Raw genomic sequence first — 23073 nt, 5'->3', positions numbered from 1 at the left:
TTCTAACAATAACCTTGTTTTGTTTTGTTTTGTTTTGTTTTGTTGCATAAACCCATGTGCTGTTATCCACGGTGTTGTTGAAATGTACAGTTTCAATACAAAGTTTCAACATATTCACTACATAACATACAAATGTAACATATCCATGGCATGCAGAAATGTACAGTGCCAAAATCTTTTCTGGCAACTGGGTTGTCTGTGATTTCCATACCAAAAATACATCGGTAAGGCTTTTCTCCTGAGATTAATTAGTTTTACAGTTTTTCACATCAGAGGGATGTATATTTGATGCTTTCAAGTTTTGCTTTATAGTATTCCATATTTCTTTGTAACATAATTTCCCTCTCTCCTCTGAAACTGATACAGCACTGTACAATTTAAAAGTTACATTTATTTAAATCATTCCAAGTAACAGTGCCAAATTGACTACACCAGTCGTGTCCCATTGTATTTGCATATTCCCATTCTACCCTAAGCATAAATATAATAAAATATGATGCTCAAGTCACTTAGGTGTGAAAGACACAGTGGTGATGCTAATAGATCAAACCTTGTAACATTTACTTACTGTCACATTAATGACAAGTCCACAGCAGCACAAGATTAATATTAAGAGGTACAGACTAAGACACAAAGACAACACAACCAGTCATTATCTTTCTCTACTGTTATGTCTTTTTCATGCACCAGGTGCCTAATGTTGTGTGAGCAGTGTGGCTCTTTCTATAACAGTCCTGTCTGAAAAAAGGCAAAACTGAGTGCAATGTCTGAATGACAAGATAGCATCATTGTAAAAGATTAATAAGGCCAGGAGGACTCTCGTCAGGACATGGAACCTATAAACTGAACAAATAATGCTGGATCAAAAACTCACAATAACTCATCAACTCATACCAGTTTCACACAAAAATGGTAAACACAGTATTTAAATCAATATAGTTTTAATATTCAGAAGCCATCACTGTGGTGAAGTATCCTAAAACAGAAAAAACCCTGCATTTGTCACGCAGCTGGAAACTCTGAAATTCACTGAGCCGCTTCAATGATTTATAAAGCAATAAGAACCAACTGTTAGGAGTATGAAAGCCTACCTGCAGTACTGGTTTGCTCACCTATCTTTATCAACTTCAGGGTGGTTGTACGCTCTGCTGATGGTGATATTGATGCTTTTTGAAATCAGGAAGACCTGAGTTTCATCTGAATGATTCTGGGATTTTTTAAATTGGGAGCCCAGAGGGAATGAACGACAGAGTCCTGCAACAACTCAAAATCATCTCAAAGCAAATCATACAGCAATGACTATGAGTTGCGGATGATCCGCTCAACTTTTGAAGAGTTATGCGATGCGATAACACCTCTCCCCAAGGGAGCCAGTCCCTACCGACACTCTTTAATTGTACATCATGTGATGTAAAAAAAACGAAAACGACCTGAAATGACCTGAAAATGACCTGAAATACCACCTCATGCAAGAGTAAAAAATACTTTGCAATAAATACAAAATGGACCAGTTTCCATTAGTATTTTATATTCCCAATTTCAATTTTCTCAATATGAGAGTCAGTGAAAACCTACTGTTGCAATCCTATTGCTTTTTCTACCGTATGTTCACCAGTTAAGTAAACTTTCCTTTTTTTCATCTACTTTTGTTACATTTATGATATGGTGATGCGAAGTGCTTCACAAAAATAATATATCACATTCATTTAACCATCCATCCATCCATCCATCCATCCATCCATCCATCCATCCATCCATCCATCTTTCCATCCATCCATTATTGCTCCCTTATCCAGGGCCGGGTCAAGGGGACTAAACACTCCAGACATCCCTCTCTCCAGCAACACTTTCCAGCTCCTTCTTGGGGATCCTGAGGCATTCCCAGGCCAGAGATCCAGCATGTTGTGGGTCTGCCCTGGGGCCTCCTACCAGTTGGACTTCCCCACAATGGGTGGCACCCAGGAGATTCTCCCCCCAGAATCACCACTCCTCTGAGAATCGCCACCTTAACATGGTGGAGGGGTTTGTGTGTCCCTGTAACCCAGGGAGCAGTGTTGTCCGGAGCTAATAGCCCCTAGTAGGGTCTTCCAAGGCAAAATGGTCCCACAGGAGGAGCCAGACTAAAAGTGATTGAAGAAGACCTGAATGATGTGGCAATTTTTAGTACCTTGCCTGGTATGCGGGTCCCTTCTGGAGCCAGTCCAGAGTGGAGCGCTCAACAGCGAGGGCAGTGGCAGGGCCTTGGACCATGGGGCGCATTCGGGCTCGGCCCTAATTAATTACATGGAGCTGCCACCCTGTGGGCCCATTACCCACAGGGAAAGGAATCAGGGTTGGGTGTGTTGTGTGCCAGGCGGCAGGCAGCAGGCAGGGGCGGGAACCCAGGCATGTTGACCCCTGATATCTTAAACTAACTAGCTGGACATTTATGTTTTAAGGAAATTTGTCATCATTCTTAAGGGACAGTTCCTACCACAATCAAAAATGTACATTTTTATTCTTATCAGGAGTGTTATTTAACAACAACATAGATTTTGCCGAGATATTGTCCCACTCTATAACCAGCAAAGCAGCACTGCTCAGTACAAATCGACAAATACCAGGACTGAAAAACAAGTTGCACTTCTCTGAAAGTTATTTTTGGTATGGAGTGCTTGAAAACCCTGTTATTGTCTCATTCTTAATGAAACACACTAATTCCAATCAACAATAATAGATCCCATGAAAGACGCTCTAATGGAAACCTTTTCTATATCAATAGCATGATGTCATGTCACTATGTCCCACTCTCTCCTCCTATCTCCTTTTAAGCTCTCACTTGGTCTAACATGGGAGACTAAAACATGTCAGATGGATACTGTTCATTGCAAATAAGTTCTTAGGACATGGTTAGGGGCCCAATAGAAGTCAGTTCAGCGCAGGCAAGTAGGCCCCTGGCCCCCTCAGACCTCCTCACTGTTCTCATAGTAAACATCCTGAAGGACGTGTAGCACTGCAGCCAGTCTGTCCATCAGATTACAGCAGGCTTTATGCCTTACATCCCCATCCAGTGTCACTCAGCCTCTGAAGCTCTCTGGGGTGAACTCACTGCAGATGGAACCATTTGCTGTGAACATATGACGCTCACGCAAAACAAACTCTTTTTGGAGTAAATTAAAAATGAAAACAGACAGCCTCAGGTAACAGTGCCAACAAGAACACACAGGGGGGACATTTGGTTACTGCTCTGATTCCAGCATTTTTCAAATCACTCTGATGCTTCATGTTTTTGTTCATGTGAATTAAGGCAATCCTGTTGAAAGGCCTTTCCTCTCAGTGGTGCCATTTGGGATTTGTGTTCATTGCCGTCTGATGTTTTTTGTTTGTTTGTACAAAACAACCAAGAGTGTGACCTAGAAAAGTACAGAAATAATATATATATATATGCAAAAAAGACATGGATATTTAAGTATAAGGATAAGGAGGCACACGGTAAGATGTAGGGGAAAAAGAATCACATTAGACAGGAAGTGAACACCAGACTCTCACATGAAAGTCCGGGGTTTGTTGGATCCATCCACCCATCCCATCCATCCTATAGGCACCCTCCCACTCCTCATATTATGTTGTTACTTGCAGTGTTTCAACTTGATGCCATCCTGCTGCATAACATGCACATGTGGCAGGTTCCATCTGTCCACGTTAACAACTGATGCAGCTGAAACCAAGTATTTATGATTAAAAAAACTGCAGATTATTTTTCTGTCAATCTACTAATCAGTGCGCATGTCATACTGCCACGGCTAGTGCTGTCCAACTTGGTATGCTAACACCACAACCGGTTCTGTCCCACCATGTTCCTAGCTGACGCTGTCCAGCTACCTATCCTGTGGACGTAAAAGGCCCAGTATTTGATGACTTTGGAATGAGAACGGGCTGGGTTTGTGAACTGCTCTTTTGAAGCCTCGAGTTTGGCATTTCAGCTGTCGCCATCTTGTTTTTTTGGTGCCAGAGGTGACCATATTTGGACAAGTGGCTGGCACTCTGAAGGAGTGAAGGATGGACCTGACTCAGTGTGTGGTGATGCCTCATAGACATCCTGTTTGTCAAGTAGCCTCCCTCTTGAATATGTGGCACTTTGGGGCATAATTAAAGAGTTAGAAAACTGTTCAAATTAACTACAAACCAAAACCGATTTTTTTATACCATAAACATGTTTATTTCTGCTGGGCATTTTAAAATGTTTGTCTATAGGGATTTACTCTATTTGGAGCCAGCCTCAAGTGGCCATTCAATGAACTGCAGTTTTTGGCACTTCTGCGCTGGCTTAATTTTTCAGCCCTGGAGCTTGCTGCTCGCTCCTACCTTGCACATCTGATGGCTCATACCATGTATATCTTTTGCACTGCATTAAGCATCCCAGCATCCCTCGTACTTATCTGTTTGATCTTGCAAACCTTTCCTGATTTCCTAGACTCAGATTCCTCGCCTCTGCTTGCCAGGTGAAATTTGCCTTCTCTGTCTGGCTACCTGGTTTTGACCTCTGCTTGTTGTATGGATTAAAGATTTTGGATTTACTCTGAAGTTGCTGTCTCCAGTTGTGCTTTTGGGTTTCTGGCTTTTCTGTGCCAGCCATCATTACCCATGATATGTTAGACACACATATACCAAACAGCAGGCTCTTCATGCACATAGTGTGTGTGGGGGGGTCTATAGAGGTGACCTTCCTCTGAGGGAAGGATGACCCTCATTTGGGCCATTCTCCAGCTGACAGTGAAATGTTGAACAAATAGTAGGTTATGCCTCCCTCTCACGAGCACGCTCCTTTGCTCTGCAGTGTGTTGCCCTGTGGTTTCTCTCTCTCCTTCATTCTCTTTGCCCCCTCACAGCTGCTGGAGCTGAGCATGATGCCAACACTTCATTAACACTCTACGTTCATAAACAGCCATCGTTAGTGGTTACATTACTTCACGGTGGAGTTACTGTATAGACAAATAGTAAGATGGCAAGTATATAAATCCAGGTAGCAGTGTAAATGCCGATGATAAAGGGATTTAACCCCCTGAACCCGAGCAATTTGGCTTGATTTCCCACAAAATCAAGAAAAAAGGGCAATGAATAACTGAACAAGAAATGACCAAAATTTAGCAGAATAAAAAAGCAAAACTCTACAAGAAAATGACTTTAAATTAGCACAAAAGAACAGAAAAGATAATAATGATTTTAAATATATAATTACAATAATTGGAAATATAGTTTTAAAATGTATTTTTTTTCTAATTATGTGATCATTTTCAAATGATTCTCCCTCTCTATTTTAAAGCTAACTTCCAGGTCATTTTATCGTCATTTCTCTCTCTCTCTCTTTTTTTTTTTAGCAAATTTCTGAACAAAAAATGACTCAAAAAATAGCAAGAAAAGAAAAAAAAAACAAAAAATGTACAAGAAAATTACCTGAAATTAGCATAAAACAGAAACATAAATAAAACAAATAAACAAAAACAGGCAATGACATGAAAAAGTAATAAAATAAAATAAATAAATAATAATATTTGTTTTCTTTAACCAAATTTGAAATATATAATTATGTATAAGAAATATAGTTTGCTTGATTTTACTCAGTTATTCTGATGAGTTTCTCTCGATATATTAAAGATAACTTTAAGGCCATTTTTGGTACCTTTCACAATTTCTTTTTAAACAGTTTCTGCGACATTTCATGTCATGGTTCTGAAAGGCATCTATATGCAGCACTAGAAAACTGATGTCGAACCAGGTTTCATAGGGTTAAATAACCTTTATCAAGTAGCTTCCAGTCAGAGCGCTCATGTCATTTGAGATTTTATTTCATATATAACCCTGCGGCCCCAGATCCTAATAAAAACCCATCAAAATCAGAATTAGAATGTCAGTCACGCTAGTTTTATTAATTCACTGTGAATGATCTGCCACACCAAACAAAAATCTCTTCAACTGACTCGCATTTCTTCTCTCCTCTGTCCTCTTTTATTGATGAGGGCAAAAGTTGACACTGAAATAAATTCTGCACTGATCTTTAAAAAGTCAGCAAGCAGAAAGAGTAAGAGTTTCTCACATTATCACTTATTCTGCTCACTCTCATGCCATCAAATCTGCTTTTAAGCACAAGTGGCACTTTCAGCAGTCAGACTCTGAATTAGCCTTTTTTTTATTTTTTTTTAGGTGTGTCAAAACGGGACGGTGATTTAAGAGACTGCTTAGTCCATGCTGACTTGCACGATAGATTTAAGGCCCAGCCTGATCAGCCCCCTCCCCTGTGGCAGTTAACTGTCAGCATACTGGTTAGAAATAGTGCTGCCACAGATGTGCTGCTGTATTCGATGTGCATGTATAGTGATATGCTTTTGTAATTAAGCATGATACATCAAGAGGTCACCAAGACGGTAATACGAACAAAGAATGCCATAAGGTAAAATGACCCTAATTACCCTGGTGCAGTAATTGTGCAAATCAACACCACTGTAATTCCCTGGCACAGAAAAAGTCAATCTGTCAGCAAGAATATGCAGGATTGAGATTTATCACTAATGAGAGGAAGATCTTTCTGGGACCACATGACCCAGACTGAAAGTGTTTTTATCGGTTTGTTATGGTGAGAAGTATGAAGTCCGTAGGTCTGTGTAGATTCCTACCTGAACCTCAAAACACTGAAACAAACATGTCACGCACATGTCACCCTGCGCACTAATCAATGCTTTTATGTTAACAGTAGATAAATCGACTACAGTATGAGTGATGTGGAGGGTGCCTCTCTTCTTGAGAAATGGTACTCTGCACTTTGTCTGAATCGTTCTCAGCTCATTGATTAGTTTTTACGGCCTGCATCTTCACTGTTTGTAATTTGCCAAATATTATCCTCGGTAGTTGACAAAGACAAAAGCAGAGCTAAAAGGAGACTGAATACTGGATTTGCTGCTTTTGTTAGGTGACTTAAAACACAGCTCTAAAAGGTGATAATAACAGTGCTGTCTTTGCTGCTTGTTTTCACTGCCACCAAGTGGCAAAGACAAATAATATTACCGGTCAGAAAAAAAAAATCTCACAGTTACTATTAGTCAAAAGACATGAATGATACATATTTTGTTTACATGCAGTTAAGTTTTATTTTTAGAAAATGATAACATCCTAATTGTAACTTCATGGGTAGGACCGACCTTACCTTAAAGTACATATTTTATGTTTCTAATATTTTACATACTATTGTTAAATATTGTAGCACAATGCATTGTTTTATATTTCCATGCATACTATAGTAGTGTAGTGTAGTATAGTAATATAGTATAGTAAAACTCTAGTTTTACTGTATTGCTGTAATTAGCACATTTTTATTTTGTTATTTTTATTTTAAAAAAAAAAACCCTAAGGAACTGTTTGGATGCAGACAATTTGCTGAATCAATGCAAAAACTTTAGAACTCAACATCTCAAAACCACTCATATTGCAGATAAAACCTTATAATTCAAAGGTGGTAGTACAGTAGCAGTGCAGAATGGCTGAGGTGGGCCAATACATTTTTGAATTTATTCTTTTGTATGCACATCTATTGCAGCATGACTGGTCCTGAACTCAAGAGCAGTGCTTTGCTTCTGCAGGAAAGAAGTTGAATGTTTGAGCCTGCTGGAGTTCAGCTTGCTGGCCTCTTAACCTCTTGATTGCAATTTGTGACCACTAACCCTAAATATTGAGCTGAAAAAGAGAGAGCCTGTCACACGAGTCAGGACACATGTCCTTGTGGAGACACAGACCCCACACAAATCACACCGATTTATAGATCCCTAGATAAAAAATTGCCAGTTTGGGAGGACTGGATCAATATTCATGCATTTCAATTGATTATTTGACCTGATTGCTGGTGCTCCGTCAATACTGCAGGTCGCAGTAAATTAGGATAAAAGGTTTGACTGTAAACAAATTCTATCACAGCTGTCAACTCAGAGCCCCATGTCCTTCACCTCCTCAGCAGGAAATGTGTGCCGATAAGAGGTATTTTCCTCATATGTTAAACAGAAGCTGTCCTCAAAATACAAACATCACAGAAAGCATCCGTCGTTTCAGCGAATGCCTCCTCTAGCAGCTGTGTTACACGAGCCACGGACTAAATCACACAGTGTTATTGTAGATCGACAAAGGCCACGAAGGAGGAGGTAAAGGTTAAAAAAAAAGTCGGACTGTCACACAAGAGACAGCTGTGCGTTTCCTGTCTCAAAGTCAACATTCTACGATCTCACTACCCATTAAAATATAGATTTTTTTTTATTTTGGTTGTGTTTTTATTCCTTTTTAAAAATAATTTTGAGTTTTATGGGTGTGTGTTATTTTTGTTTTCTTTAATATTTTTGAATGTTGTGGTGTTTTTGTCTATATTTTAATTTTATTTTGAGATTTTTGGGTGGTTTTATTAAAAAAAACAAAATTAAAGTAATTTTTAGTTTTTGGTTGTTTTTTTTTTATAGTTTTACACAATATATATTTTCCTTTAATAAATATTTTTTACTGAATGTACCTACATTTATGTAAAAATTTCAATGCAGGACTTTTACTTGTGTAAACACTGTAAATTTTTACAGTGTGGTATTAGTAATATTACTTAAGCAAAGGAATCTGAATCTGAATCTGAATTCTTTTTCCACCACTGGATGGTTCAATATCCTTAACAAAGTACTCATCTTAAGCCAAATCCTGATCTTTTCCTAAACCTAACCGGATTTTGGGCCTAGACTTTAATTTAATTTATAGAACCAGATACTTTCCAGAAGGGATTTGTGGTTATGGACAAACAGACAAATAATGTTGTCCTGTTACTATCAGATCAGAAAACTCATCTGTGTTGCATTGTATCGGACAAAAAGTCCATCGTGGTATTTCAATTGGATGACTTGTTGACTAGATGTAAAAAAAAAACCTAAACTAAACTAAACAAAACAAAAAAAAACAACAGTGAAATAATTCATATTCATCTTTTAAAGTGAGGAGGTTTACAGCCTGTTTGGTCTTTTGCCCTCCAGCTGCTCTCTATTGCCATCTATACAGCACAAGCACACATTACACAGGAAAAACATGGTGTATGTTGTGTCTTGCTCCTGCATATGTGTGAGCAGGAGCTGAGGACTTGGACCATCTCAGTCATTTTAACCCATACAACAAAAACAGACAGCAGAGAAAAGGTTTCTAGAATTACAAACTGTGATGTTCATAAATATAACAACTAAAAACAAGGAATAAAGAACAAACTTGTTGGTGATAATAGCAAACACCATGTAAAAAAAAAATGCCAGGAGGAGCTACAGCCAAAACTAAAGATAAGGTGCAAGGTGCAAACACAGCAAACACACAACCAGGCAATAGAGGCAACAGTCACAAAAATGGCTTAAATCAGCTCTTACTTGGGGCAGAAGCAGATATTCACTACTTAATCATCAGTTAGCACAATGCAGAGTATGCTGGTAGTCAGGGGTAAATTTGGCTTGTAACATCAAATAATCAACCCTCTCAGCCACAAACCGGACTCTAATGCATACACTCATAAAATACAAAAAAACCCCAGCTTGAATAAAACCTCCAATTCACTCACCAAAGGGAAAGAAGGGAAGAGTCTTTGCAGCCTGGAGTAGCATAAATGAGCTACACCAGGTGCCCATTGTCTTGTTCACTTAAGGTGGACTGACCTTTAAGGTGGACCAGCTAACCAAACTGGATATATGTAAGTGAGTTAGACAGAACATTAGAAACTTCTTACAATGGCACACAGTTAAACAGCCTTAACAGTTCTTTAAGTTTCAACAAGTTTCTACAAGTTTCATAGAGGGTGTATTGCATTTATAACAGGACTGCTGCTATTAAAACGAATGCAATATACAATTTGTTTCTGCTTTGTTTCTGTATATTCTTCCCTCACTGGTCTTCCTCAGCAGCTGTTATCTGCTCAGAAAAGAGGAAGCTTTCTTAGTGAAGCTTAAATTTATGGCAGCATTTCGTCCCTTTGCATGTAAAGTCACTTCCTTAGTATATTTAGAAGTGACCTTTCCTGCAGCTGGTGTCATACCCCAGTGCATAATTCATGCTCAAAAGCAGCATTACTAGATGTAAAGGATGAAATACCAAGAACAACTTTCTGTTGTACTATTCTTTATTACATTAGATTATGAGGTGTTTATATTTGTGTTCTTTGAACTACAAGTCCTCATTATGGTGGATGATATGACATCTCGGCCAGATAGATGCCAAGCTGCAGACAACTGTTTATGATCAACAAACAACAAAAGCGGCTATTCGTTGACATATTGAGCATCTCGGTTCCAAAATGTGGCTGTTGTTTTTGCAGAATGTCGCTGGGTGTTTTTTAATGACCATTTGCTGCCTTTCTAGTGGCATTTCTGCTTAAAAATGTGGGTGTTTTTTAGCATCATGTTGTTGCATATCCAGAGAGTTTCTGTTCCCATGGACATGTTTTTTTGTTTTTTGGTGGCCTGTCACTGGGTCTCCAGTTGCATTTCTGTTTCTAGAAACGTGGATGTTTTTTTAGCTCGTCCTCACTGCGATTCCAGTGGCTGTTGTGCCACCAAATATGGCTGTTTTAAGCCAAAACATAATTGTCTTTTATTTTATTTTACTTTATTTTGCCCAAACATAACCCCACATTAACCACAACATTTTTGGAAATTATAGAAACCTAATGTTTTGCCAGTGACCACTTAGTAGCTGATAGCTACATTCTGAATATATCTGTCGTTGTAGCCAGAGCCTTTTAACCTACCATATATCTTTTATGCTGATAACAGCTCTTAAGCTGTCGCACCCTGGAGAACTTCTTTAAATAAACACTAAAATCTTTAAATATCACTGTTGATTGATGTTTACATATGAAAATATTTGTAGATACAGATGTATACAGCTTCATAAATTAAAGCACTGAATTACTCTTGAACTCTGTCCCCTTCACTTTCAGAATCACATCCACACCTACACATGTGCGTGAGTGTTTGTGTATCAGGTGAGGATCATATTTCAAGAATGTCTCACCATGGGCACGCCCCGACTCTACTATTCACCAAAGGAAAAAAAGAAAAAGTCAACTTCATACGTGTTTCTGAATCCAAAGGCCAGAACTGAAGTACATTTGCTTCCCAGATGGACTCTCAGAGCAAAACAGGGAAGGTTTACCTGCAACCACACAAAGCTGGCAAGGTGAGTACATTACCGACTTGCTGTTTTCTGTAGTAGTGAGTAAGGGGTATGAAATCGGACTAAATGTTCAGCCTTGTTTTTTACAGCTGATGATTTGCTCTGTGGTAAAAATATATAAACAACCTCATGTGATGCTATGGTATATAAGTAAGTATAAAAGACAGATAAAAAGATGACGTATTGTGGCTTATAACACTGTATGGTTCCGTACTTTTTGTATTTGCAGGTGACCATTAAACACCTGTACACGTTAATCTTTAGTCCCAGTTTCATTCAGATTCCACAGATTGCTGAGGGGGTGAGACGTGAGCTGTCGTTTCGGTAGAAAAAGCTCTCAGACTTTCTGTGTGTTGCTCAAAAGAAACTCCAGAGCAGGAATCCAAATTAACAAGTTGAAACACAGCACAGTTTCCACACTGCACATTCCTGTGCTGCACTGACAGTCAGTGCTGCACACACTCATTCTGTGTGGATTCCCTGCAGAGTTTAATTTTTAACTCAACACACCTATAACCTGAAACTGGTACAGAAATGCAAAGTACCCACTGGAATTTACTGCAAACTTGTTGTAAATGAACAGAATTTAAACACTTTACATGAAACGTGAAGTAGGGGAGACCAGGGATAGTTGTAACAACACCGCTTTCACCAAGAAAGGATGACATGAGAATCATGTGATCAGTTTTATGTATGAATGCTTCCTTTCTGACCTCACCTACAAGATTTCAGGGGGGTCAAAACAGTCAAATGCTTATTTTCAGGTATTAAAGTAATTTTTGAAAACAAGTGTACTGTTAGAATGATGTACCTTGTATTAGATTAGGGGCACATGCAGTGTCTTTCACCACCTGTAAAACGTGGGGTCAGAGTGCATCTATTGTGTCAGATCTGTGCCAGCTTTCATGAGTGCAGAAGCAGGTTGCATCTGAGTTTGCTAAGCGACCATAACCAGCACTATATCCAGCTATTCTCACTCCAAGCTTGTCAAACAGTGACGCTCTGTCAGGGCTTTCAGCGTAGGAGTGGCTCGATGACGTCAGATGAGAACTCGCTCGGACAGAACCAGTCCCCCCTACGTGTGTCTTAATTTGAGTAAAACTCACAAACAAAGCCATGCATTCCCTCTTTTATTTTGAAGAAGAGGTTGCGTCAGACGTGACGTCATGGTTTGTCGTCACTTTCTGACGCTCCTCTGGATTTTTGTGCATATGAAAAGCACAGTGAGGATATGACTAATGTTTACCTCTGTGTCACACATGGGAGGATTGAAACTGTCAATCACATTCACAGGGAGAAGGTTTTGGTTTGGGGCAGAGTGTGTGTGTGTGTGTGTGTGTGTGTGTGTGTATGTGGGTGGACTTTGTGTAAGAAAAGCAAAGTATGTCATGCGTCATAAACTTGAAATGTGACAAAGATACCTCACTGATTATGTTAATTTGTGGTGTCCCTATCAAATAAACTAAATAAATATTTTCATGCAGGTGACACCGTTATACTCAATAATTGCTAGTGTTATTTTGAGCTTTCTCAAACAACATTTATTTTCCCTGTTTTTAACAATTTCTTATTCTCTATATTTTCAGAAATGGAAGCCAGTATGGTTGTCTTTGTTTCCTCCCAGCAGCAGTGGAGTGGGTCGACTGGAGATCCAGGACATGGGAGGTAGTCTATTTCTATCACTTTTTGTTTCTGTGTGATGATAGAAAGCTCCAGGACGTCATCATTTTAGTTTTATTTTAAACCAGTTATCACTTTGTACTCGCCAAGTAAATAATAACTGAGATCTTGTAACATTGAGACATGGTTAAACACACAAACACAACAGTCAGAAAGAGGTTTAGGGGGAATTGATTTTATGCATGATGTTCAGTTAACTGAAACTGTAATATAATGTCTTCTGCAGTTCAAGAGGCGCTTTCTAAAAGTCTAAAATAATGATAATAATAGATAACCACAAATTTATTTGGGGGATTTAAAGGCATACAATGCCAGATTTGTCAGCTGCTGTTGTGGTTAGTTCTGTAACCAAAAGTAAGCCAATCCCAGATCTACTCATGTTTGGACCAGGTTTTGTCTGCTTGGCATTTGCCCCTGCTATTGCATTTTTTCAGCACTGTGTCCATGCTTTTCATAGCTTTCTCTTAGATGTATGCATGTTTACCCAGGTAACTACCTCTTTGCAAGGGGAAATTGTGTGGATGCACAATTATAATAAGAATGGTGGATTAAAGTTAGTTTTGTATGTGACATTCAGAACATATATTATAGCAGCAAACCTCTGTTTACTGTGTGATATAGCAAAGTAATGGGCTGAGAATTAAGTCATGCTACCTCCTTGTGTGCTGTTCGAGCTTCTCTGTGGTTTGTTGTGGTAAGGTGGTACGGCAGTGTGTGCATTTTAGTTAATGTGTGAATTCCACTGGCTTGCTCATCATTGTTGCTCTGGACTGTGGTCATATGACGGTTACAGCTGAAATCGGGAGGCCGGCCTTGCAGAAGCATAGCACCCACTCTCCAGTTCCCCCTGATGAACACTGTTAGCTCTGTCAGTGCTGTTGCTGTTGTTTAGCACTGTTTTTGAAGTAAGCAGCATTAGTCGTTTGCTGCTGGCGTAGCCAACCCCATGTTGAGGACCATGTCCAGACTGCTTGAGTTTATTGTTAGTACAAATGTTTTACTGATAGGCATGACCAAAACTACCAAAATGTGACCCAAGCTGTAAAAAAAAACAATTTATGTTTCCTGGCCTGGGTTGTCAGGGCTCGCATAAAAGGTCACCAGCAAAAGAACATGGCTTTATCCAACACTGCATTTACCCCCCTTTTAGTTATCTTTGAGTACAAAATTCTTTAAACAGTCAATTATTGTAGGGGTTTGGATTTAACTTTTTCTTTTATAGACTCAATAAAAATGACCTTGATTGTTTGATTCCCTGCTGAATGAGGAAAATGCTACAATTTTCAAATAATATCAAACTTCAATCAAACATTTTAGTGACATCCGCCTAATGTGAATCCTAAGCTGTCTTTAGGCCCAAAAGTGTGATATGTTTTTCAGGAGTTGCATAGAACAACTTGTTTATATCACTCCCTGGGACGCCAAACAAAAGCCACACAAAACAAAACCACATGAGCAGGGAGAGAGGACAGCCCCTGTCACAGAGAATCATAAGGAAGTAGCCCACAGGTGGATGCTGGGTGGTGGTGCTGGATGTGTGTGACATGTATATAACAGCAGGGCGAGCAGCAGCAGCAGAACAAGAGCGGAGAGTTTGACAGCTTAAATGAAGCCCAGAATTGGTCACAGTGTTATGTAAGCTCAGCAGAATCATCTGCATGATGCAGCTCCTCTGCAGTTTTTGTCTGATGACGTGTGCAGGCTTTATTTGTGCACATATTGCGTATAGTCTATGTATCTAATAATATAAGGACAAAAGAGAAACATGGAATCGAGTTTTAGAATTATAACTACAACAGAATAGCGTACATTGAAAAGCGACAACACATGGCACAACGTGGCAACAAAACAAACAACTAGAAAAACAGCAGGACTCAATAAGAGCTGACAGGCCTGTGAGAGCACACCACGATTAACCACTGTGTTGGTTATGAGAGTTCCTCTTGGGTCACGTTAAGTCTGTCTAAACCTTTTAAAATACAGATATTGTTAAAAAAATTATTCATGAGTCATACATGTGCCTAAAGTCCAAAGTGTGACGGAGTTCAAAGTGTTTGCTAAGTAGCAGCGTGGTGGTGCAGGAGTGTTTGAAGTTGCATTGAGAAAACACAGGGTTTTCCCTGAGGGTGGACTTTAGCATTATCAGTAAGAATCAGCATTTTGGAATAAAGACATTACATTGCATTTTAGCAAGCTATGCACTTCAGGTACATTGTTCCCATGAGTCATTCTCTCTTATTTCAACGCTTTAAAGCAAGACCAAGCAGGAAGAGTAAGTGCCCAGCTGAACTGTGAACAACTGAGATATTTACCTAAATCCTACTTTGATATAGTGCAGATGCTCGCCTTGCTTGCTCTTTGCTTAGCTATTATTTTTTGTGTATTTCTTGCTAATTTTGGGGTCATCTATTCTTTCATTGCCATTGCCTTCTTCCCATATTTTTGAAAGAAATTAAGTCAATTTGCTCAGATTACAAAGAGTCAGTGAATGATTTTGGTACGTTACAGGTCCATATGATACATTTAGGCTCTTAAAAGGAGCAAAAAAATGTTTTTTTAAATCTATATTTTTTCATCAACCTTTTGTGTGGAATGATTGAAAGATTGTGTCTTTGATTTACTCTAAAATTAATATTGATATAACAATCCTGTGTCTGTTCTTTTATTATGTCTCCTCCAGGTGGTGGTGCCGGAGGTGATCATGTGGTCAGGAGACACTACCAGCCTCATGTGGACAGAAAGCTGAAGGTGGTCCGACTGTCCGAGCTCATCAGTGTCCTCAGACTCCCCCCGAACGCTGAGGCCTGCCCCATGGTCAGCCTCCATGGTTGTTTATCATGTTTGCATGTATCAGTGAAAGTTGATTAAAAACTAAGAGCTGGTGTATGTGATGTTTGCAGGACAACATGTCTGCATTTTGCGTGGAGACGCGGGACAGGACGATGGTGTTTGCTGCGCACAAAGACGACTGTGTGGAGTGGGTGGAAAAACTGTGTCACAACACGTTTCAGGTGAGACGGAAACAGAAATCAAATGAACAGTATTAACTATTAGTACTGTTGGTACCTATCGTTATCCGCCCCCTTGTGTCACTATGACAAACAGTCGTCATGCCAGTGTTGCCAACTCCTGTGTAAGGGGAAGTAGCTACTGGGTCTCCCAAAAGTTGTGAGAAGTAGCTAGATGACGTAATCAATTAATTTGCATAATATGAAATTCTGAGAGAGGCAAAATTGATAGAAAAGGCCGACCAAGTAACTCACAAACCATTTACTTTTTTTTAAAAATTTGTTGCCATATAACAATAACGTTAGCTTTTTTTCTTTTCTTCTTTAGTAACCTAATGAATGTAGAGCAATATCAAAACCTGGTCTTGTAGATTACATTTGGCCAGAGGAACGAGGAGAGGGACAAGTGTGTGAGTGAGACTGACTGAAACAGAGACAACTGTGTGAGTGATTTTGGGGTGTTAAACTAAAAAAGAGTGAATATTTTAACAAAAACATACCTTCTCTGCTGTAACTGCAGAAAATCATTGTCTGTGATTGGTCGTAAGCTGTGCAGGTGTGATTCATTTGCAGGGCTGCTGGTCAGACTGGCCACGTGAGTGATGTGTGGGTGGTGAGGAGGACGAGACGGCAGTCGCCCTCGCTGTAATCGGCTCTCGTGAGCTCAGCTGTAACGTGATACGCAGAACGGGATACGTTAGATGCTTTTTGCAGAGCTTTGTCAACAAAATCATTCCCCAAATGACCAGAAAGTCACTAGATTTGTCGCTGGTCGCTTTTGACTAATTAAGTTGCGAAGGGGGTCTGAAAAGTCGCTGGATATAGTGACAATGTCGCCAAGTTGGCAAAAACTGTGTCACGCTGCCTAAACTAACAATAGTGGCCATCAGTGTCAAAGACATATCCAAAGATGCTATACACAACTTTTTAGGACAAACGCTCATTATTTCACACAGAAACTCAAAATTGTCTACACTATGCCATGGTGTTAGCGTTAGCCAGCCTTTTCTTTTTGTTGTAATGTTACAGCTAAGTTAAAGGTTTTCAGTTGGGTGGGCTTTAACTACAACCTTTTGCAACAGTTAACGCTAATGTCCGAACAAAAATACAAAGACTAAGTTGAATAGATATCATGATGAGCTAATGTCGCAAAGCTGAAGTTGGCAATAACATTAGTGGCTATTAGCTAACGTAAGCTAACGTGACCATGCAAAGTTTGCTGCAAGGTTACGTGACACGATGTTGCTGGCATAATGTTTCAGGTTATACTTGACACTTTGAAGCGTATTTTACTAACACTATGCTGCCTTACCTTCGAACAAATGTAGACATCCTTGTTCTTTACGTTGATCTTAATCCAAAGGAGACGCTTTGCTCTATTTATGTGCCGTTTAGGGAACGAGAAAAAATACACTGCATTCTTTAGCTTCTCAGGACGCCTCGTATCACTGTTGCATTTACCCAGTGCATATTGTTTGACCATTTTTTAAAGTTATAACTGCGTAAATTTAAATAGGAAAATCAAAATTTCTAAAGCTTCTCTATTGATGTTTGCGAGCAGTATGTCCGAGTGCGTTGTGTAGCCACACGAAATGTGATTGACTCATGGCAATAGGTCAAATGTTATTTCAGGCAAATAGGTCATAAGTAGGCAGCACATTTTGTATCCAGTATATAAATCAGTTTTTATACAGTATGTGGTCCACAGGCTTTTTTTTTCTAACATGATTTAACAACTCTGTGCTTCCCTCTCCTCTCCTTCCTCTCAGAGAGATGTCTCCTCAGGATCGAATCAGCCTCAAATGGAAGAGAACCAGATATATGCCTCTGCAGATGATGGTAAATCCTCTGTTCCTAAACTCTCCTCTTCTTCATTATTTTTCTCCAGTTTTCACCGGCTGCCATCGTTTTCCCTCTATTATTGTAACACTTACTTTTGAATGTGGTGGATGTAAAAGAAGAGCAGCTAATTAAGCTCAACAACACTCTTTTATGTCAGTGTACTCAACACACACCTGTCCTTGATGTCATTTCAGCCAGCATATAAGCAAATGTAAATGCTTGCAACAAATCTAAACTGTTTACAAGCCCTGAGACAAACTGGATCTATATCATTACACATATTTTGGTAAAGGTATGAGTAATTAGGACATTGTGAACAAATGATAAAGAGCAGGAATTACCCTGGTAACTTGATATAAGATTTTTTTTTTATGTTATCTTGTTATTAAGCTGCTTCAAGAGTTCATAATGAGTTGATCATTTTAATCAGCTGTGCCAGAGCAGGGAGATATCTAAAACATGCAGGACAAATGGTACTCAAGGAGAGGTTTGGGACTGGAGTTGCTTTACGGGACTGAAAAAGGTTTTGACTTTGTTAAACTGCAAGTTGTTTTATTTGTTCAGTAATGACAAAGAATATTATCTTTGCTCCCTCCAGCCTCAGAGTTCTGGGTGGTGGTTCAGAGGACGGACGCAGCGACACGCTGTGGCCTGAAAGGGTCATACTGGCTGCAGGTTGGGCAGGAGGCGCTGCTGCTGAAAGAAACACAGAAGAAGAACATTGTTAGAGAATGGCCATACGAACTGCTAAGACGATATGGAAATGACAAGGTAAGGTTTTCAGTATAATGAGCATTCCAAATTTCCCTTTAAATGCTCATGCATTTTTATTAAGGCTGTCAAACGATACATTTTTCTTTGATTAACTGCAGGATTTCAATAGTAAATCACTATTAATCATATACAGTATTTTAGCCACATGTTTACAGTTCCATTATTTTGCATTACAAAAGAGTGATGAAGTTCATATTGACAACGTAAAGCAATTCTTACCACATTGTCTTGATAAGAAATTAAATCACAGGTGAAAGGATGACATATTTTTGTAGGTCAACCAGGAAATTAGCATTGCACTGGTTCCCTCATCAAAAACCTTACGGGATTTTTGAATAAGATTTTCGGTTATTGCCAAAAATAGGCTCTCTGACGACCACAAGTTTATGAGACTTACTTGTTTTGTTCAGCATGATAATCTTCACTGATGAACACCACTTTTGTGTGTTTTGAAGTGAAATTGCCAGAAGCAAAAAGCTTTTGTAGGCTATACACGAACTACATTGTAGGTGCACGACTTAAAAGTCAAAACTACAAACACTGTAAAAATACGTTAAAATACAATCGAAAATATATTATAAACAGATAAATCTACTAGTTCAGGTGCGACTCTGTAAAGCTGTAAAGGCGGAGGAGTGGGTTTAATGAGTTTCTGTGGCCGCTGTGATGACGTGCAACGTCCCCGACAAACACTGTAGTCCCATTTAGCCACTTGTCAGCAATCGCCTTTTTTAGCTGAGTAAAACCTTAACAGTTCAAAAATTATGTTTAAGTGGACGTATTTTATGTTGCAGAACAAAACGTCTAAATACATTTAGCCTGTGTTAACCACAGACCTTATTTAAGGCATTTTACCAAAAACTCATTCAAAAACCCCATAGACTTTAAGATGAGGGAACTGGACGTGCTAAAAGACTAACGGATTTCCGTGTTTTAGGACTCTTTACTACCACTCTATTTTCATTCAGATATGTTGAGGTCAGAGGTCAATGGACCCCAGTATCTGAATTCTTTAGGTCTTCTAGTTTCAGATGATACCAGTATCATCACTAGGCATGTGTCCATTACAGATTTGTGCTAAACTTAAGCGATATTTTCAAAATGTCGAAAAAATTGCAGTTCCTCTATATCATTCCAAGAAGCATGGTGATGGATGTTCAAAACATTAGCAGGTTTATTTCTATTGCAGCCACTGCACTAGTTGTCATTATTTCCAATCGAAGTTGACATAGACATGTTATGCTAGGGATAATAGAAAAGGCAACGTATGAGGGATTTCTGGGAGGTGATAGTCCACGATTCCATAGAGGAATTGTGGATTCAAAACTTCTGGATGATCCACTCAACTTTTGAAGAGGGATGTGGTGTAGTAACACCTGCCTACTGTAGCTTTAAAACTTAGCCTGGTACAGCCTCCTAAAAATAGAAATGCTGACCAGCGATTAACACAATTTTGAAAAAAATAATGCATTATGGATGGACATTAATTGCATTGTTAACGTGTTAAAACTTACAGCCCTAATTTTTACACATTTTTGCTGACGTGAACACGTGCATGTGCCTCTTTGTGTTTTCTTACCAGATGGCCTTAACCATCGAAGCAGGTCGACGCTGTGACTCTGGTCCTGGAGTGTTCACCTTTGAGACACAGCAGGCAGAGAAAATATTCTTACTGATTCAGAGTACCATCAAACGGAAGACTTCAGCCGTCATTTCAGGCAATCAAAACCAAGACAGTGAGAAGGTTATCATACCCAACATACAGGCTCATTCACCGCTCCCCAAAATACCAGATGTGACCAGTATTGCTGCCATTCTGCAGAACAAACTGAGGACACAGGAGAGTAAATCTGCTGCTGTAGAAGAGAGCGCACATGCTCAGGAAGATTTGGTTGGTTCATCAGAGAGTGTATCAGTGCAGCCAGCTCCCATCACCCTCATGCCTCTCCCTCTGGTCCCCACACATGACAGCCGCTCTGGAGGTCATCTCCCCGGCCAATCAGAAGCTGTATATGCTGACCCAGCTGATTGCATCCAATCTGTATCAAAACCGCAGCCAACCATGGCTCTGTATGTCGACCCTTTATGTGTTCTCCCGCTCAAACCCCCCGGCTCAAAGGACTCTGTCACTACCACTCCTAACTCCTCTGCTGCACATCCTTCCTTCAATATCAATCACCCAGATTCAGACTACTCGGAGGTGTACGACAAAATCAGTCCAGTCCAGAGTAAACAAACTCAGAGCAAAGTAAAAATCAAGCGTTTTAGAGATGATGAACCCATTTATACTGAACCTGTGATCCGGAAAGAGGAAGTGTCTCTTAAAAAAGAAAGCGAACCAGACCAGTTCGCCCACCTTTATGCTCAAGTCTGCAAAAAAACTCCGTCATCTGCCAACACCAGCCCCTCTTCCTCTCCTTCCTCTTCCTCTCTGACAGCCAGTGTGAGCACGATAAAAGCAACAGACCACTCAATGGATGATGATGTTATCTACGAAAACCTGGGCATCATCTAATTGTGCTCCTAGCAGGCACTCCTCACCTCGAGCAGAGGTAAGGAGACTCTGTCTGCCCACTACCATATTTTTGTTGATGTGAGTCTTTTAGTCTTCAGCCCCAACCCGCACTGACAAGTATTATTATCCCCTCCGAGGCCACAAAACTTTTTTTTTCACGTATTGCAGTAATACGTCCCAATTTGATACAGCACAAATATTAAAATTCTGTAAATATTTTGAAAAAAACAAGTTTGTTTTTGCATATGTTTGTTGTTCTGCTGAATAACTCAGATAAGAATGTTTACAATAAATGTGGCCTTTACGTATTTTTTTCATTTATGTCAGATTGTTACTCATTAAACTGTATATACTGCAGCGTAAATATTTCTGTAAATAGTGAAGATAAAATCAGTATTTGTCACTTTCATAGAGTGTTATTCAAAGTATTTTAAAGTCCTGCACCCCCATCTCCCCTTTCTATCTGAGTGACATTGTAACACACAATGTCACCTCTTTATTTCATTTTTTAAAAGTCCATTTTACAACCATGTAATGGTCAAAACCATTTCATCTAAACCAAACAATATTTTGCAATGTATAATAAAAGGAACTATGTAACTGGAAACCTTTTTTATTTTCTTTAAAATGAGAAGTCAATAAAATAAAATTTAAAAAAATAAAATGAACTTTCGCTCAATTCAATGCACCAAGGGGTTTGACTGCTACTGGTGTCTGGTGACACCAGTAGCTCATCAATGTATTCTCATAGACTGGTTCATATAATATCCTACGAAAAAATGCACAACAATTCATATGATATCATAGGAATCAGACTATGGTTATGGTTATGAAGAGAATCCTGGTTGAAGAGAACAGTCTGAGATTATGAAGGCAAACTTGTCACAACATTTGCAAATTTCACACAAGTATTGCTGTTTAAAAGACATTAATATGCCAGTTCTCTAATTCTTCTGCGCTTTCACCACGTTAAGTATTTACCATTATCCCATAAGTGTCACCTGTGGCCACAGTGGCTGCTGTTCTGCAAAAGTTAAATTGTTTGCATAAGTTTTTAATAAAAAAATACTAATAATCAAAACTAACTAACTAATATTTTGTTTGAATATGAATATGTTCTTAACAGGACAGAATAATCTCTGGATCAGAAGCTATGGATCAGTGCCAAATGTGTGTTTGTATCTGTTGCAGCATGTGAGGGTAATTATGAGTCGCTCCTTTAAACAAGTTAGTCACTCTCAAAATACACAATCTATGGATTTTTCCAACCACAAAGTTACCTATTATTTTATTTCAGGCTGTGAAATAAGTCTGATTTTTTCTAACACATTGTGACAGCCTCTGGTTCCTCTGCTGCTGCTGATAGTTTTCCAGCAGCAGACTTGATGAGCCCAATCAGTGTCATGGGACACAGCTGGGCCCAGTGTGCCCCATGTACACAGCAGCAGTCAGTCTCTGTCTCACAGACCCCAGCACACCTTTGCTTTCTTTGTTTCTGCAGCACAACACCCCTACAGCACATTTCCACTCTTCCACTCCCTACTGATTACAAATTTCTCCTACCTATTGTGCCATTTGCTTGAATTATTTTGGCAGCTTTTTTTGTCTCCTTCAGTTTGTCCAACCTAAGAGCTGCATTTGACAGTCTGCTATTACAAATCACAATTTGACTCAAAGGATTTTCCAGCATATGACATCCCTCTGTGCTTAGATGCTCACAGCAGAAAAGGAAAAACTGACCCAAAAAATTCTTTAACAGGGAAAAATGATAGAAACCTAAGAAAGAGCAGCTGAGGAGGGATCCCTCTTCTGGGATGGACAGACGTGCAATAGATGCTGTGTTTACAGAACAGATCAACATAATAAAATAACAGTAATCAACATGAAAAAATGATACATAGAAAATAGAGAAGGAGAGAGGTAGACAGGGAGAGATGCACAGCAACAGCAATAATAACGACTATAACAATAGTAATCGATTCTGTTTACACACAGAAAATTGGCCAAGAGTCACCTTTAATATAGTCCAAAAAAATCCAAATTGGACCCTCAGAG

General features: G+C 39.3%; 2 protein-coding genes across 2 annotated transcripts in view; one reads left to right on the top strand and one right to left on the bottom strand.

The window, feature by feature from the left end:
- Positions 1-9679, bottom strand: part of glra3 (glycine receptor, alpha 3) — a 70204-nt gene extending 60525 nt beyond the window's left edge. Inside the window, exon 1 of the mRNA XM_088072954.1 lies at positions 9590-9679. The gene's annotated coding sequence lies outside the window, so the exon portion shown is untranslated. The remainder of the gene's footprint in view (positions 1-9589) is intronic.
- Positions 9680-11052: 1373 nt separating this feature from the next.
- Positions 11053-21697, top strand: dok1a (docking protein 1a). The gene is made up of 7 exons (XM_042484321.2): positions 11053-11202; positions 12786-12864; positions 15560-15693; positions 15780-15890; positions 17657-17726; positions 18328-18500; positions 20086-21697. The coding sequence occupies exons 1-7, from the start codon at positions 11146-11148 to the stop codon at positions 21016-21018; spliced, it is 1557 nt and encodes a 518-aa protein (XP_042340255.2). The 5' UTR covers positions 11053-11145; the 3' UTR covers positions 21019-21697.
- Positions 21698-23073: the final 1376 nt, after the last annotated feature.

Source organism: Plectropomus leopardus, chromosome 3 (genome assembly GCF_026936395.1).
Source record: "Plectropomus leopardus strain MGB_pleo_1.0 chromosome 3, ASM2693639v1, whole genome shotgun sequence".
NCBI lineage: Eukaryota > Metazoa > Chordata > Actinopteri > Perciformes > Serranidae > Plectropomus > Plectropomus leopardus.
This window is presented reverse-complemented; position numbering and strand designations above follow the sequence as displayed.